This window comes from Thunnus albacares, chromosome 2, assembly GCF_914725855.1.
Source record: "Thunnus albacares chromosome 2, fThuAlb1.1, whole genome shotgun sequence".
NCBI lineage: Eukaryota > Metazoa > Chordata > Actinopteri > Scombriformes > Scombridae > Thunnus > Thunnus albacares.
This window is the reverse complement of record NC_058107.1, coordinates 34,239,663-34,254,989: the sequence shown is the minus strand read 5'-3', so window position 1 is coordinate 34,254,989 and position 15,327 is coordinate 34,239,663. Positions and strand designations below refer to the sequence as shown.

General features: G+C 39.3%; 1 protein-coding gene across 1 annotated transcript in view; it reads right to left on the bottom strand.

Moving 5' to 3' along the window:
* The window catches only part of cds1 (CDP-diacylglycerol synthase (phosphatidate cytidylyltransferase) 1), a 33,159-nt gene extending 20,534 nt beyond the window's left edge, over positions 1–12,625 (bottom strand). Inside the window, exon 1 of the mRNA XM_044332138.1 lies at positions 12,149–12,625. Coding sequence (XP_044188073.1) covers positions 12,149–12,217 — 69 coding nt within the window. The 5' untranslated portion in view covers positions 12,218–12,625. The remainder of the gene's footprint in view (positions 1–12,148) is intronic.
* Between the last annotated feature and the right edge of the window lie 2,702 nt (positions 12,626–15,327).

Sequence of the window (15,327 nt, the reverse complement as noted above, 5' to 3'; positions counted from 1 at the left end):
CTGCACATGAGATTTATTGACGATAAGGAAAATATAGAAAACCGCCAGCCAAATCCATTAAGCACAGAAATTTGTCATTCAAATCACTCTTCTATATCTGTGCAGTCATCTGATAACAGAAACAAAAACATACAGCGTGGCCTGTCAACAGACAGACAACATAAAAAAGTCACAACGAGATGTGGAGGCAACAGAAAGTTGGCGTCTTTCTTGCTGCTCCTTGCTGAGAAACATATGCCATATTTGTGAAAATGATTTATCAGCATCTTGGTTTTTTTTTTTGTTTTTTTTTGACAACGCTGGCTCAGCGTGGATGAAAGGAAGGCCAAAACTGAGAGAACATGGTGTATCTTCAGATTTAGCAGGACTGGTGTGCACATGGTCTCAGACAGTCTAGCATCATTAATAAGTAAGTGAAGTGACATCCTAGAATTTAAAGACCGACACTTTTCTTCTTGGGTTAACGACAATAACAGTCTGTCGTGTAACACAGAGGCAAGCGGAGATGCTTTTTCAACCCAAAATAGGTTATTTTTAAATCCAAGTGAAAATTCTTCCTGAGCTCTCTCACACACACACACACACACACACACATTGTGGGAGATTAGTTTTCCTTTTGCACTTGAGAGGTTCGCTGATGCTCTTTGACGTTTTTTGCCTTTCATGGTAGCTTTTACTCAAACGCTGCTAAATACGGTTGGTGCGGGGGCATCAGGGTGAAATCAGAGAGCTTTTCATTTAGAAATAAGGTCGCCAATCTTGGGCCAGACGTAATTAGCTTGGAAAAAACGCTGTGAGTGGGAGCAGGTTGAGGTTGAGTCAGAGGGGGGTCACTTGAGTTAGTGTTTGAGTTCAAGGAGAGAAGAGGTGTGTAATTGCAGATTTCTACTCAAGTTTTAATGAGGAAACATTGACGCCTGCAGAATGAAACAGTGGAAAGTTACATGGTCCTATATGGTAACTTACATATCTTGACTGAAAAGGGAAAGAAAAACACCACTGGTCAAAACAGTGACTTCACAGGCACGCTGAAGAGAAAATAAGATGGATCAATACTCTCCAAAACTAAATCCTGTTAAGTTTTAGTTGTAGCAGGTTAGCTAGTTTGTCTATTTTACCATTGCACTCTAAAGTCATACAGGTGGTTCAAGTATTTCACAATCTGCCACTGTGGAACAAGTAGTGCTGCAACTAATAATTATTTTCATTATCTATCAAAATACTGATTATTTTTTTGATTAATTGATTAAAAGTAATGGAAAAACAGTCCGTTAATTTCCCAGAGCCCAAAATAACGTCTTCAAATATCTTGTTTTGTTTGACCAACAGTCCAAAACCCAAAGATTTTCCATTTATTATGATATAAAACAGGGAAAAGCTGAAAATCTTCATAGTTGGACAGCAGGAAACAGAGGGAAAAAAAATCACTGACACAGATTAGTCGATTATTAAAATCGTTGCCAATTATTTTTCTTTCCATTGACTAATTGATTAATTGTTTCATCTCTAAGAAAAAGTGAGTTTATACATTTATATTTATATAACACTTTCTTTAAGTTACAAAGTGCTTTACAGAAAAAAAGAAGGAATTAACAAAGAGAAAATAAAAAACAAAAATAAACATCATAAAACATTAAGAAATAAGTTACATAAAAACATAGTTTAGATTAAACAAACTGAATCAGAGAGCTTAACTGGTGATATCTATTGTAGAAAATGAGCTTTTCTCGTAATTTAAATTTTCTCCGACTGGTTTAAAAAAAACAAAACTACAAGGACCTAAACAAGTAAGTGTGTCATTTTATGTAATTTGTTTTATTTTCCACATAGATATAAGTTTGTGATGCAGCTTAGTAAAAGAAATGTCTTGCAGATCACCAGTATAGACCAGGAGATTAATCTATAAAGGATAATCTCAATTTAAATTGCAGTATAGCTCCTCAAATCCTTCAGCGCTAGTATTTATGCTTCTTGCCTCATTTTCATGGTTCGGTGTAACAATCAACATCTCTTTTATGATAATCAACTTCCTGCTTTCAATAAGTAAACTACAAAGGATCAGTATGAGTCATCAAGTTTTACATCACCAAAGTTTGCAAGAGAGTTTGGTTGCATCAGCTCTCTAAAATAGCTACGCATGTAGCCATGTAATGATGTGTTCATAATATGCAACAGTTTGTACAACATGTACTCCAAGCATGATGGCTACTAACGGACTCCGTACCTTTTCAAGAGGTTAGTTATTCAGGAATACTTCAGGGTATCCACTGAAACCAACAACCTCTTTCATTGCTTTACCAAGTGTTTACAAGGAATATACTTCTCATGATGATAATTTTGCAGAATTCATAGTTCAATAACTTTCTCTAGCATGAAACAAGCCTCAGTTTTGGTTTGTGCATCACTGCAAACACACAAATGCGTTGCATGCAGGGCTACAGTATTATGGCTTAATCTGGGGGGAATGTACTCAAGCTTCTTGATTAAACTGTCAAACAGTGTTAATCTTTTAGCTAACCACTGTGTAATCACTGCACAGTCAAACACCTCAAACAATGCAGCAAATCTGTGTGATAACGATCCAAGTTATGCTATAGGGTCAAACAAATCCTGCGTCCCCTGAGTGCCAGTAATCATCATCGGTAAATATAAAAAGAAAACACTCGTTAGAAAGCAAAAAACCATGTCGCCGTCTACCGTACGTAAATGTTTTTCTACAGCCTGTAAAGCAGAGAGGCAGCAGCAGCAGTACGACTGTCCTTGCAGCTCAGCTCACCTCCCCTGTCGTCTTTGTCCTCCTCCTCCTCCTACTCCTCCTCCTCCTCCTCCTCCTCTCAGCTATTAATGCCTTCTCTGCAGAGAGGGGGGAGGAAGAGGTAGGGAGGAGGGGATCAGACAAGACAGGTGACGAGCTGCTCAAGCTGCACCCACACTGAGACTGACTGTGTTCATCTTACTGGTACCCGAAGCCAAAAACGCCCCCACTAGCATAGCTCCTCCAGTTGTTCTAACTCAGGGCTGTTTTCAGTCTGAACGGCCACTAAAACGACTAAACTTCCATTTAAAGCCGAAATGATTAGTTGATTATTCAATTAGTCAAATTAATTGGCAAATATTTGTAAATCAATTGATCTTGAGCAAAAATTCAGAGATCTTCTTCAACTTCTATGATAGTAAACTGAATATCTTTGAGTTTAAGGCTGCTGGTTTAACAAAAAAAAAAGCAATTTGAAGACTTTAGCCTCAATCGATAATGAAAGTAATAAACTACAGCCGTACTTCTGTCCACAATCGTAACTTCGGATTAGTTCCATTTACTCTGATACACCAAACAACCAAAGAGCGTTTCTCTCATTTGTCTTTCTGCAAAGCTGAAATACGAAACTGTTTTTTTTCTGTCCATATTCTAAGCTCATTAGTTACTACTGCACCCACTGATATAATCTCTGCAACTCATTTCATTTAACAAAGACAAAACAACTATTATTTTGTTAAGTCTCAGTCTTAGCCACAGGAGGCCATCAAAGGCTCATGGGAAATGTAGCTGTTGAACTACGAACAAAAGAATCACTGTTACGTTTGATAAAAGGGGCTCAAAATTTACAGCTGCTTTAGACCAAGTATCTTGTTTCAGATTTTGTTTTTCATGCCAGATAAAGAGAATCCTCTATGAAAAATGATATTGAGGAGTGAAAGCAAGTGGAACCAAATGTACAAAAAAATCGTCTTTCACAGGTTTATAAGGCAGAATATTTCTTGTAACTTTCTAATGGCTGAAAAGCAGCAGCAGCAAAATAAGTAATTTCATAGTTGAATTAAGTGACACTAATTACAACTTATCATTCATAAATTATTATGAGGCTTTAAAACTTTTGTAATAGAAATTTCACATTTTACTAGGGCTGCTCGATTATGGCAAAAGTCATAATCACAATTATTTTGGTCAATATTGAGATCACGATTATTTAACAAGATTACTTTTTGACTCATTTTCGCAGGTTGCCAATGTCGATTATTACTATTACACATGCAATCATTTATTGTACTAATGATCAAGAAAGACAATATATGAGGGAGGAACTCAGGAAGACCAGAGTTCAGGAGCTCAGCATTAAAACTTCAATGAACCTGCCAAATGGGTGCAGCAGTAGTTTTATTTGAGTTTATTAGACAGACAGGATTAATGTGTGGGATTTAATCTTTGGTCCACAGTCCAAAGCAGAGGGTGGCTGTAATGCACCTAATACGCTGGTTGCCAACTACTGTTATAAACCAAAAAGAAGAAGAAGAAGAAGAAAAAGTTTTTTCAAACAGAGTGGTACATCCTGTCAGCCGAGGTGTTTCCTATCTGTGCAGCCGAACACCGCAGCACCTCCACGGACTATTACATCCTGACAGTGTTTCCTACACTTGAGGCTGCACTTCACTCAGCTGCCCGACAGACTTGCTGCTTCTTCCCACTTTAACCTGATTAACAAACCGGGGCTCGCTGCTCCGGTCGGATCCAAACAGAGAGCCAGGGCTAGCTGGGAGGCTAGCGGAGGCTAACTGGCTGCGCTTTCCTCCGTTCATGCTGCGGCTAACGCTCCGCTAGCCTCCCAGCTAGTCCCGGCTCAGTCTGATTGGACAGGACATGCGCAATGCATTCTGGTTGTTGTAGGATTCCCCCTTAAGAGCGGTATGGAGAAGCCTTTTTCTCAGTTCTCTCTAGTCTTAGGGCATCAATTTCAAAAATAACTGCACATTTCTACTACATAGGTGACCTCGTTTTAAGAAATCATCATATTCACTGAGGTGAATTTTCCCTTTAACACTTTGCTATTAGCTTAATAAGCGTCAGTGTCCAAAATTAACTTTGTGACTCACCTGCCAAGAGGACTGCCACCAGCCAAGCATATTTTTTACCAGCCAAAATAAAAAATTGCCTTTTTGTGTCACATATACATTTGTTTCAATGCATTTCATTGAGATAATAAAGTATTATGTTGAATACTGTAGCTAGCAGCAGACCAGCGGTAAGTGATAGTTTAGCAGAGAGCTGATTAGCTGATGTCTCGTATCGTAAACAGCGCCGCCAAACTAGGAGCACTCGAGACGATCTGTGGCTGGCGCTCCTTCGCCTCAGACCGTCTCAAGCACTCCTACAGTTTGGTGGCACTGTTTAGACGCACATAAAACACATATATGGTGCACGTGTCTATGCTGTATAGGGACAAACATGAATAATTTCCTCTGAGTCATCATGTCAGATATTTTATTACATGACTATTTTGGTACAAACATGTGCCCGCCAGTGTATCAGGTAGCTTTCTGAGATTTACTCGCCAAACGGAAAATCTACCCACATTTAGCACTTGGCGGGTGTTAATTTCGAACCCTGACCAACATGGTGTGGTTGAGTAAAACATACCGGTGGTTGATGGGAGACTGTAGGCAAAGCAGGTGGTTTGATAAATAACTCTTATTGACTTTTTAAATCATGAAGGTTTTATTGCACTTACAGTAACAAGCGTCGTTGTTTACTTGAGTAAATCTTTATTTTTAACTTCACTTGGTTCACTGTCTCCATCGCTGCCTCTCAGTTCTGCTGTCTGCTATGTGTGTGTGTGTTTATGTGTGTGTGTGTGTGTGTGTGTGTGGTGGAGGAGCTGAGTCGTGCCCTCGGTCAAACACAGACACAGAGAGCAGAGGAGAGGACAGAGAGGCTGCATAAATTACACCAGTTTCCCTTCGCTCACCACTTGCTCCAGTCAGCTGCTCAAAGCGGAGAAAGTGCACGTTGTTTATGTTTGTCATTAATATTATGTACAGTGTGAAATTTCAGCAGTGGCGTTCATCATTTAGCAGCAGCACTGCGCCACTGTTGGAAGCATATAGAGGAAACACTGCAGCCACTGTGCCCTGCAGATAAAATGTTATTTCCTTCTCTGGTGTGTGTCTAAGTGTGTGTGTGTGTTTGACTAGGGATGTGTATGGCTATCCCAGAATGCCAAGAGCACAACCGACGATAAGAACATACAAACAGCGCAGTCTGTAGCACAGACAGACTGAAAACAGCCGATTAGGAGACAAATTTGACTTCAGAGAGAGAGGGGAAAAAATAGTTTTTTACTTTGTGATGATTGCTCACGAGTTGGACTATTTAACCACCAGCGTGGTGACCAAAATTCACCAAAAGCTCACTGAAGTTTACCACTAAAGTATAAAAATACAACAGGATCTCATGTAACTGGTAGAGTTAAAAGATTTACCAGCTACATTAAAAGTTGCCAGCATTATTTTAGAAGGTAAACGTCCCAATTGAAATGCGTCCTATTTAAAGGGAAATTGTCACAATCAAACCTTCGAAATAATGGCAACAGACTTATTAGTAAATAGTGTTGCTGGAACAAGCCACCACCCAGAGAACCTACTGGGAATGGAGCTAAAACTTTGATTACTTGCAAATCGTTTCATTCCTATTTAGTTTTTAATTTAACTGTCATTGAACATTTGTATTTCTGAAATTTTATCTGGGGATAATATTACAGTTGAGATATTTATAAAGAATATAACGACCAGCAATGCGCAAAGAAGACAGATAGCTTATTTTAGCCTGGAAGGCTCAATAGCAGTGATAAAATGCTATGAAGGAGGAGAACATGGCAGTATCTTCAGCAGACCTGTAAGGTGGAGACCAGTCGAAAGCAGCAGCAGCAGTAGTGCCTGGCTGTGGTCACAGATCACTGTGTAAGCTGTAGCCTACATGGGCTCACTCATGCTGCAGGGAATTAGGCTAATCAGCAACAAACATTGACCTGAAGTAGCACTGCTGCTAGGGGCAACTTTCAGCTGCTCTGTTTTTTTCTACTCAACAACAGTACAAAGTGAAAAGGGTCATTCTGCTGGAGACACTAGCAAAAAAAGTCTGTATCCACACCACTGACCCTGTGAGACTGTAATGCTCATCATTAATGTATAACATGCTACTAACGGTTCACACAGTTGTGACATTTAGCACGCTGTTATGCTACTGTTAGCATGTTAACCTTTGTGCAGTTAACACTATTGTTGCGCGTGTAACATTCAGCTACACAAACACTTGTAAAATTAGCATGGTGTCACGCTAGCATTTAGAAGACTAGCAAGTTAGCAAGGTAACAGAATGTTTGTTTGCTATGTTAGCGGTTTAGTGTTGTAGCTGTTTCACCAAGTTGAAAAAACAACCGAGCCAATATGAGCTTTATAGGCAGGATTATGAATGGGGACAACGTCATTTTCCTAGTTAGTACACAGCAATGTCACCTGGTACCAAAATATTTGGAACTGACAAGACCAACAGACCTGCTAACCCTATTAGCAACACCCTTCAACGCTATACTAACACCAAATACAAGGTTATCTGAATTACAGCTGCAACAATTAGTCGATCGACACAAAATTAATCAAGAACTATTTTGATAATCCATCATCATTTAAGTAATATTTCCAGCAAAAATGCCAAACAGTTGATGGTTCTAGCTTCTCAAATGTGACAAGTTGGCTCTTTTCTTGGTCTTCCATTATAGAAATTGAATATCTTTGAGTTTTGGATTGTTGGTCGGACAAAACAAGACATTTCAAGACTTTACATTGGGCTTTCTGAAATCGTGATGGTCATTCTTCAATGTTTTCTGATGTTTTATAGATCAAATGATTAATAATCGTTAGTCGCAGCCCTAATCTGAATGCAGAACCACAACACAAGGCTGTAAAGACTTCTCTGCTGTCCGGTGACATTTCTAACGAGGGCTCTGCAGAGTGAAGCTGTGACCAGCAGAGCGTTAAACAGCCTGCTGCCACCACCGCCGCCACCACCACCACCACCACCGCCGCCGCCACTGCTGCTGCTGCTACTGGTGGCTTCAGGGACAGACGACCAGCCAGCAGACAGCCCACCAAGGTCAACTGTCATGAGGAGTCTTGAGCAGCCGCTAACTGTCCCGGCAACATGCAGCACCATGAAGGGAGAGCAGCAGCATGAAGAGCTCTGGGTCAATATGTGAATCGTGCTGGGTTTGTGTGTGTGTGTGTGTGTGTGTGACTGGCTAATTAATGAAAGTAAATATTGTCCTTGGAGATAACAAACAGGGGGTTTATGAGTATATATGCGCGTTTGTGTGACTGTGTGTGGAATGTTCCAACCAAAAACACTTATATAAAGTATGTCTCATGTGAAGACAATCTGTTTGGGTGTTGCTGCAGGATGTGTGACACAACAAAATGATCCTTTAACCTCCAAAATAAGACACAGATAGGGCTGACTCATCCCTGTTTAAACTCTGTCAGCTCCGCGCTGGTAGCCGGATTCTTGCTGAGAACAAAGTTTTTCTTTGCCGTCATTTTGACTGATGGGTTTATTTCTCGCTCTGTGACGTATCTTTTATGCTTTCAGAAAGAAGAAGAGGATATCACTGGGTCAATTACAACACTTAAATGTTTCCCAACACGGTAGATTACACCTACGGTACAGTTTGTTCCTTCTGATGACATAGTGCAAACATTTAAGTTGCTGAAGTTTCTGTATGTGGTAAATTCAGACTCATATTGTCTAATTACAAGACAATCAGAGCTTGTAAGTCACATGAACTCAAGAGTAGCTAATGAATTACAGCCTAGAGTCAGATTCTAGTTCCTGTAAGTTTGGCTCAACATGATGGTCATATTTATGCTGTTTGGTATAATTCACCATTCTGATTATTAATTCAGTTACATAAACATGAAGAAATATCTTTATGACATTTACTGTTCTTGGATTTCTGAGTATGAAGAATTCCTTCCTGTGAGTCTGTGTTCATCTCCTTTTACCCAAATACTCTTATGGTTATTTTCTGTGACTGTACAACATTTCTCTTAGAAGCCAAAGACTCAAACCTGCCTAAACAACCAAACTAAAAGGAGTAAATTCTCAAGGTTTTAAATAAAATGCTTCAAACATGATCAAGCTGAACAAAAAACTGAAGTTAACTTTGGAAAAAAACAGCCACATATTTCCAAAGGTTCCTAAAGCCAAAGTCGACTTCTGGCTAAGTGGCAATTAGCCAACCTATACAGAGAATAAAAATAACTTCACACAGGAAATCTTGATCTCAAAGCATTAACACGGTCCATTAATATTTCAGGTTGTGAGGAGAGATTCATTTGAGCTTGCTGTTAATGCTTATAAAAGGTTAACAAACAGAGAAGAGTTTCACAAACAGAAGGACGACAGCGGAGGAGTGATTGTAAAAAGTTGGATCTGCCTGCAAACAACAGATCAGAGTTTAAATCAGTATCACGACAAAAAGCATCTTGATACTTATCTTGCAGGAAAGTGCATCATAATATATCACAATATCTGTCATCATATGTCCTGATTTAGTAACCGCATTTGCAGGAATGTTTGAATCTTTTTTTTTTAATTTAATTTATTAAATAGCGCAATATTTTCACTCTCAGGGATGTGATGTAATGTTCACATCTTGTACTTTCCTCATCTGGACACATAGATGTGATCATACACAACAAAACAAAAAAGTTAAATGCTAATTTAAAAAGCCAGAATTAAATCTCCCAACGCTCCTTTCAGTACTGTGGATAGCGCCACTCGGCCAGACGTTCCAATTACACTTAAAGTCATTCTTGCAAGTCACTGTTTAATTCAGCTCAATGTGCAGCAAACTTCAATACGGAATAGAAAATAATCACAACATGCACAAGCACAACATGCCGTCATCATAAAAATAAACAGGCTGCAGACTAAGAAAACGGTCTGCTTCAGTGACGGACTTCTGTCTTCTTTTTATGCTTTCCTGTGGAGGCGTGTCACCCCACATCCCTGCGACCCCTGCTCCATTTACCGTGTAACCTAAACGCCGTGTCATCTCTTCTATCACACGAGTGCTGACAGTGAAAGTCCGTTTCTGATTTTAATGTTGTTTGCGCTGATGACTGTTCTCACGTTGCAGCGCTTTACTTAGATTATCTTTAAATAGCCTATTTTTTTTTTATTTTAGATATCATATGGTCTATGGGTGAAGCAGCATAAATCACTATGAGGGGGATAAATTTTTGTCCCTACCAGGGATAAAAATAACTCAGCAGAGGCAGGGATATAAAGACCAAAGGGCGGGAAACCCCCACTACCCTCCCCCCCCCTCCCAACACCATCACGACCGGCAAATCACACCCTGTAGATAGATATAGATGTACTGTACATGTCATGTGGTCGTCAATGTATTTCAGTTCTACGAGTGAGTCTGTTTTTAGCACAAGTGGATGCAGGAGGGAATTAAACTCCAAACCCTGACCTGACTGAACCTGGACGGCTCCCCGTTGTGTGTTACTGCACAAGAAGTAGTAACATGAAGCAATCTACTTACCTTATAGTAGACAGGATTTAAACTAACAGATGACTTAACAACTACTATCTATAAGAGACTGCACTTAATGAATGTTGTCATTGTCAATTAGTTTCTTAGAGACCACGGTGAGGCTTTGACCAACAGTCCAGAACGTAAAAATGTTCAACTGACTGTTTTAGATGTCGAAGAAACGCAGCAAATCATCAAATTAGAAGCTGGAACCAGAGAATGTTTAACATTTTCGCTTTGAAAGGTCTAATCAATAATTAAAATAGGTGCTGGTGCTGATTCATTTTCTGTCGATCACCTCACTGATGAATCGTCTATACGTTGCAGCTCAGATCCATAAACTTAATTTGGCTCTACAAAGAGGCTGTCAAGTCATGTATTATACTACATCTGCATTGCTGTGAATATATTTGAACGTGCGTCTTCTATCCATCACCGAAAACAAAACTTTTAAAACTGTTCTTGCCTCGTCAGGTGCTCCGGTGCAGACAGGAAAACTAATAAAACGCTGACATAAAGGTGTCAAGTGATGTCAGGTATTTGAGTGCGTGGTGATCCTTATTTAGCATCTTGTCTTGCATTATGATGAAGGTTGCTTCATCATAATGCTCACTCTGTAAACAACAAGCTAACACTATAAATCAAGTGGACATGCTACAAAATGGTACAAGGTTCAAGCGCTCTGCACGGTGGAGTTTATCTTTCTCATTAAGCGGACGTTTTAAGGACAGGTTGACAGTTTTTCAAGTGTGTCTTAAAAACAACCGTCAGTTGCTCAAATGAACAGTGAAAGAGGTTTTCCTCTCTGTAATGATTCCTCCTGTTCATACTGGATATTAAAAAGTTTCAGCAGTCTGAGTTAGTCATATCAAGTTGATATCTGCCATATTTACAGTCTTTTTAGCATCAAATTCCCTCTTTGTGTTTCCACGGACAGTGTTTGAGCTGCGGTGGAAGTAGAGTAACAAAAAGAGGGACTTTAGCACTAAAAAGACGTAACGTTGAAAGATATCTACTTGATTTGACTCCTTTGGACGGCTTCATATCAGCTTCAGATAAACTTTTACATACATTTTTGCACAGAAGGAGGACTGTGGATTTTTGTCCCCCATCATTTACATTGTAAGTGCATTATGAAGGGATCTTCTAATGGTCAGTATGAACAGGAGGAATGCAAGAAAAACATGTTTCAATATTCATTTAGGTTCCTGATGTTGTTTTAAGACAGACTTGAAAAATTGTGAACCTGTCCTTTAATACTTAAACAACAACCAAAGAGGCCCTCCAAGCCTTCTGTATGTTATTATCATACAATCATTCACCTATAATAATACAACTTTAACGGCGTTTATCCAGCTGACACATCTGACTGAGCCAGAAGGAGCCAGTTTAGACATTAATGAGTCTTATGTCATGATGACAGTATGATGTGACATTTCCAGCCATGATGAGCACATCAACGTCGCAACCGAAAACAAAAAGTCGTTATTTCCAAACACAGAGCCGTTACCGGGGGCTGTGTATATCCGCTGCTGCAGCAGGATTACCGGAGCCAGCAGCTAACTAACTAGCTTATATAGCCCCCCCCTTCCTCCTCCTCCTCTTCCTCCCCTCCACAGCTAACCTGGCAACCCGGCTAGCCTGGCTAGTTAGCCTGCACTGTCAACAACCTGACTAACTTGTTTTGAGGGCGGGGGTCCTGCATGAGAGCTGCTGTCTTTATTTTTTGTTTGTTTGTTTGTTTGTTTTTTTTTTTAGCTCGGTACGGAGCCGCTTACCTTGTCGCTGATATTCTCGGTGCTGTCAGGGTCTCCTCCGCCTCCGCCTCGCTTCCTCAGCTCCGTCATGTTTCGCTCGTTTCGTCGCCGGGACGTTAATGTGTCACATAAGCCGACTCCGAGGGAGGGAAGGAGGGAGGGAGGGAGGCAGGGAGAGCCGTGGGTGAAATCCTGGAGGTGTTTTTCTTTTTCTTTTTTTTTAAGATAAAGTCCTGGATTTTAACCCGGTTTTGAATTTAAAGCTCGGTCCGTATAGAAAGGTCAGCGGTCCTGGGAGTCAGCCGGTGCTACGGAGCCGCGCAGATATAACGTCTCCAGCACTGCGTGTGTTTGTTTATGACCGCAGTCGCTGCTCCGCTCTCCTCCTCCTCCTCCTCCTCCTGCTGTCAAGCTCCATAAACAAGGACAAAGAGCTTCCGGTAGACCTTTCAATACTTTCCCTTTTTTCCCCTTCCTTAAAGGACAAGTTCACAATTTTTCAAGTCTGTCTTAAAACAACAGTCAGGTACGGAGCCCTTTAAGTCCCAAAAGGTGTTATTTTTTTTTATCTCGTGCGCACAAGATAATAACTTGTTCCCACATGACATTAACTTGTGCGCACGAGATAAAAAAAATACCACCTTTTGGGACTTTAGGGGCTCCGTAAAAAACATAGCAAATTAACTATTCAAATAAAGCAATGAACGCCGCCATGTTTCTAACATACTTGAGAAATCAACAAACTATTAAAAGCTATAAGCATAGGCCTATCATGCCTTTACTGTATGGATATTAACCTGTTCCCACAAAACAATTATCTTGTACCCACAAGATAATATAGCCTATTGTGCGCACAAGCTTTTATTTTGTACGCACAATATATTATCTTGTGAGTACAAGATAGTTTTTATCTTATAAGCACAATATATTATGTTGTGGGTACAAGATAGTTTTTATCTTGTACGCACAATATATTATCTTGTGCGTACATAAAAGATAAGATAGATAAAAAATTAGCCCAAATGAACATTCTTTTACTTTATTTATTTTTTTTATACTTTATTGCAGGAGTGCAAGAGTTATACATGTGATATTGTTCATACCTACACCATTCCTATAAAATGTATATGTTTTATAGTGTGAAATATTAATTATAAAATAAAAGAAATAACTCAATAATGTATGCATACACAAAGAAAAGGAAAAAAAAGGAAGGACATTAACTCTTCTAACTCTTCAGGGCTGAATCCATCAATATTGTTTAATTGTGGTCCACATATTTAAACCATTTTTTCCACCGTTTCAAATGTTCTTGTTCTTGATTACTGATTCTATAAGTTATTCTTTCCGTTTCTAAGATACTGTTTACATTTGCCTTCCAGTTGTTAAATAAAGGTGGAGGAGGTTTCAGCCAGTTCCTTGTTATCTGTTTCATAGCTGCAATTCTAAGTATCCTGTATAGATATCTGTCTATTTCTAATGTAAGTTCAGGTCATGATATACCTAAAATAATATATTTTGGTTCAGAATTGACATCATTCCTCCTGTTCATACTGGCCATTAGAAGAACCCTTCATAATGCACTTACTTCTTCAGTTCTGATACCAATACTGACATAGATACCTTGGATTTGGGTATCAGCCGATACCGAGTACTGATCTGATACCAGTGTTTCATTAATAAGCTGTCTGCGTCACTGTGTTGAGAGACTGGGATCATTCTTTTACGTGTAAAGCAACATCAGGCTTGACTTGAACGTTGCTTTTCTAACTTTGTAAAAGAAAATGTAACAAATAAACACACAGCTATAAATATACTGAATTGTTATTTATTAAAATAATGATATCTGATACCAGATCAGCCCATTGTCATCAATACCCAATGCAGCTATTTGAGTCAGTATCAGACTAATATCAGTATCAGTGCATCTCTATAAGTGATGGCGGAAAAAATCCACAGTCCTCCTCCTTCTGTGCAAAAATGTAAATTTAGAGTGCAAGACTGTTTATTGATGCTACACACAAACAAACCCTTTGCATAAAAAGTGCAAAGGTTAAAGAGTTCAAATAATTAAAAGAGGTTTTCAGTATTTATTAGTAACAATACAGCAGTACAAAATATTCTATATATTCTGTAAACCACTAAGAGAAATGACCTTCAAATCAAAAATGCAGCAAAACTTAAAACACAAAGATTAAAAGAAATGCAACAAATACCAAAACAAACATCTTTATTTAAAGCATTTAAGTAAGATGTTTCATGGACCATAATACAAATTAATAACTGTTTTAATCCACGTTCAATCATGTAATTTCTCATTTTTAAGAATATAGTAATGTTTAACTGAGCGGGAGATTTATCTTGAAGGACAAGCCACCACACTTCCGGTCTCAGTCTGTGTTTCTGTGTGTAACTTCACGCATTCACATATTCACACAGGTCTGCTGCTGCTGCTGCGGTATAGACAACCTCTCTCTGTCTGGTCCCAACTTAGACACAAACGTGCACGCACGCACGCACACACATATACACACACACACATTTGCACAGCTATCCTTGTTGGGACATTGCATTGACTTCCATTCACTGTGGACAGCCTAACCCCAAACCTTAACCATAACTAAGTCATACCTAACTCAAACCTTAACCTAACATCAATTCACACCTTACCTCTAACCTTAACCAGGACCTCAGAAATGACGTTTTGCCTCATTAGGACCAGGCTTTGGTCCCCATGAGGACTACTGATCCCAACAATGTCAGTGTTTACACCAGAAAAAGTCCCCAAGAGATAATAAAAACACACGCACACACAGACATGTTTTCATCACTTTAGAGGACATTACATTGACTTACATTTCATTTCCTGGATACTTAACCTAAACTTAACCATAACCACCACATGCCTAACACATTAACCTTAACATAACCTTAAACTTAACTTAACTTTAAACCAAGTTTTCACCCTATAATTAGTGATTTACGTTAAGGGAGGCAAGTCCCCACAACATGAGGAATACCTGGACCACACACAAATACACACGCACACACACACACTATATATGGGGACCATATTTGACATCACATACATTCCCTGTCCCCCAACCCCATTCTTAACATCACAACTGCACGCTCACAATTTTTTATGTCTGCCTTAAGCTTAATTTATACTCCTGAGCGGAAGCGTACACGGACAGCTG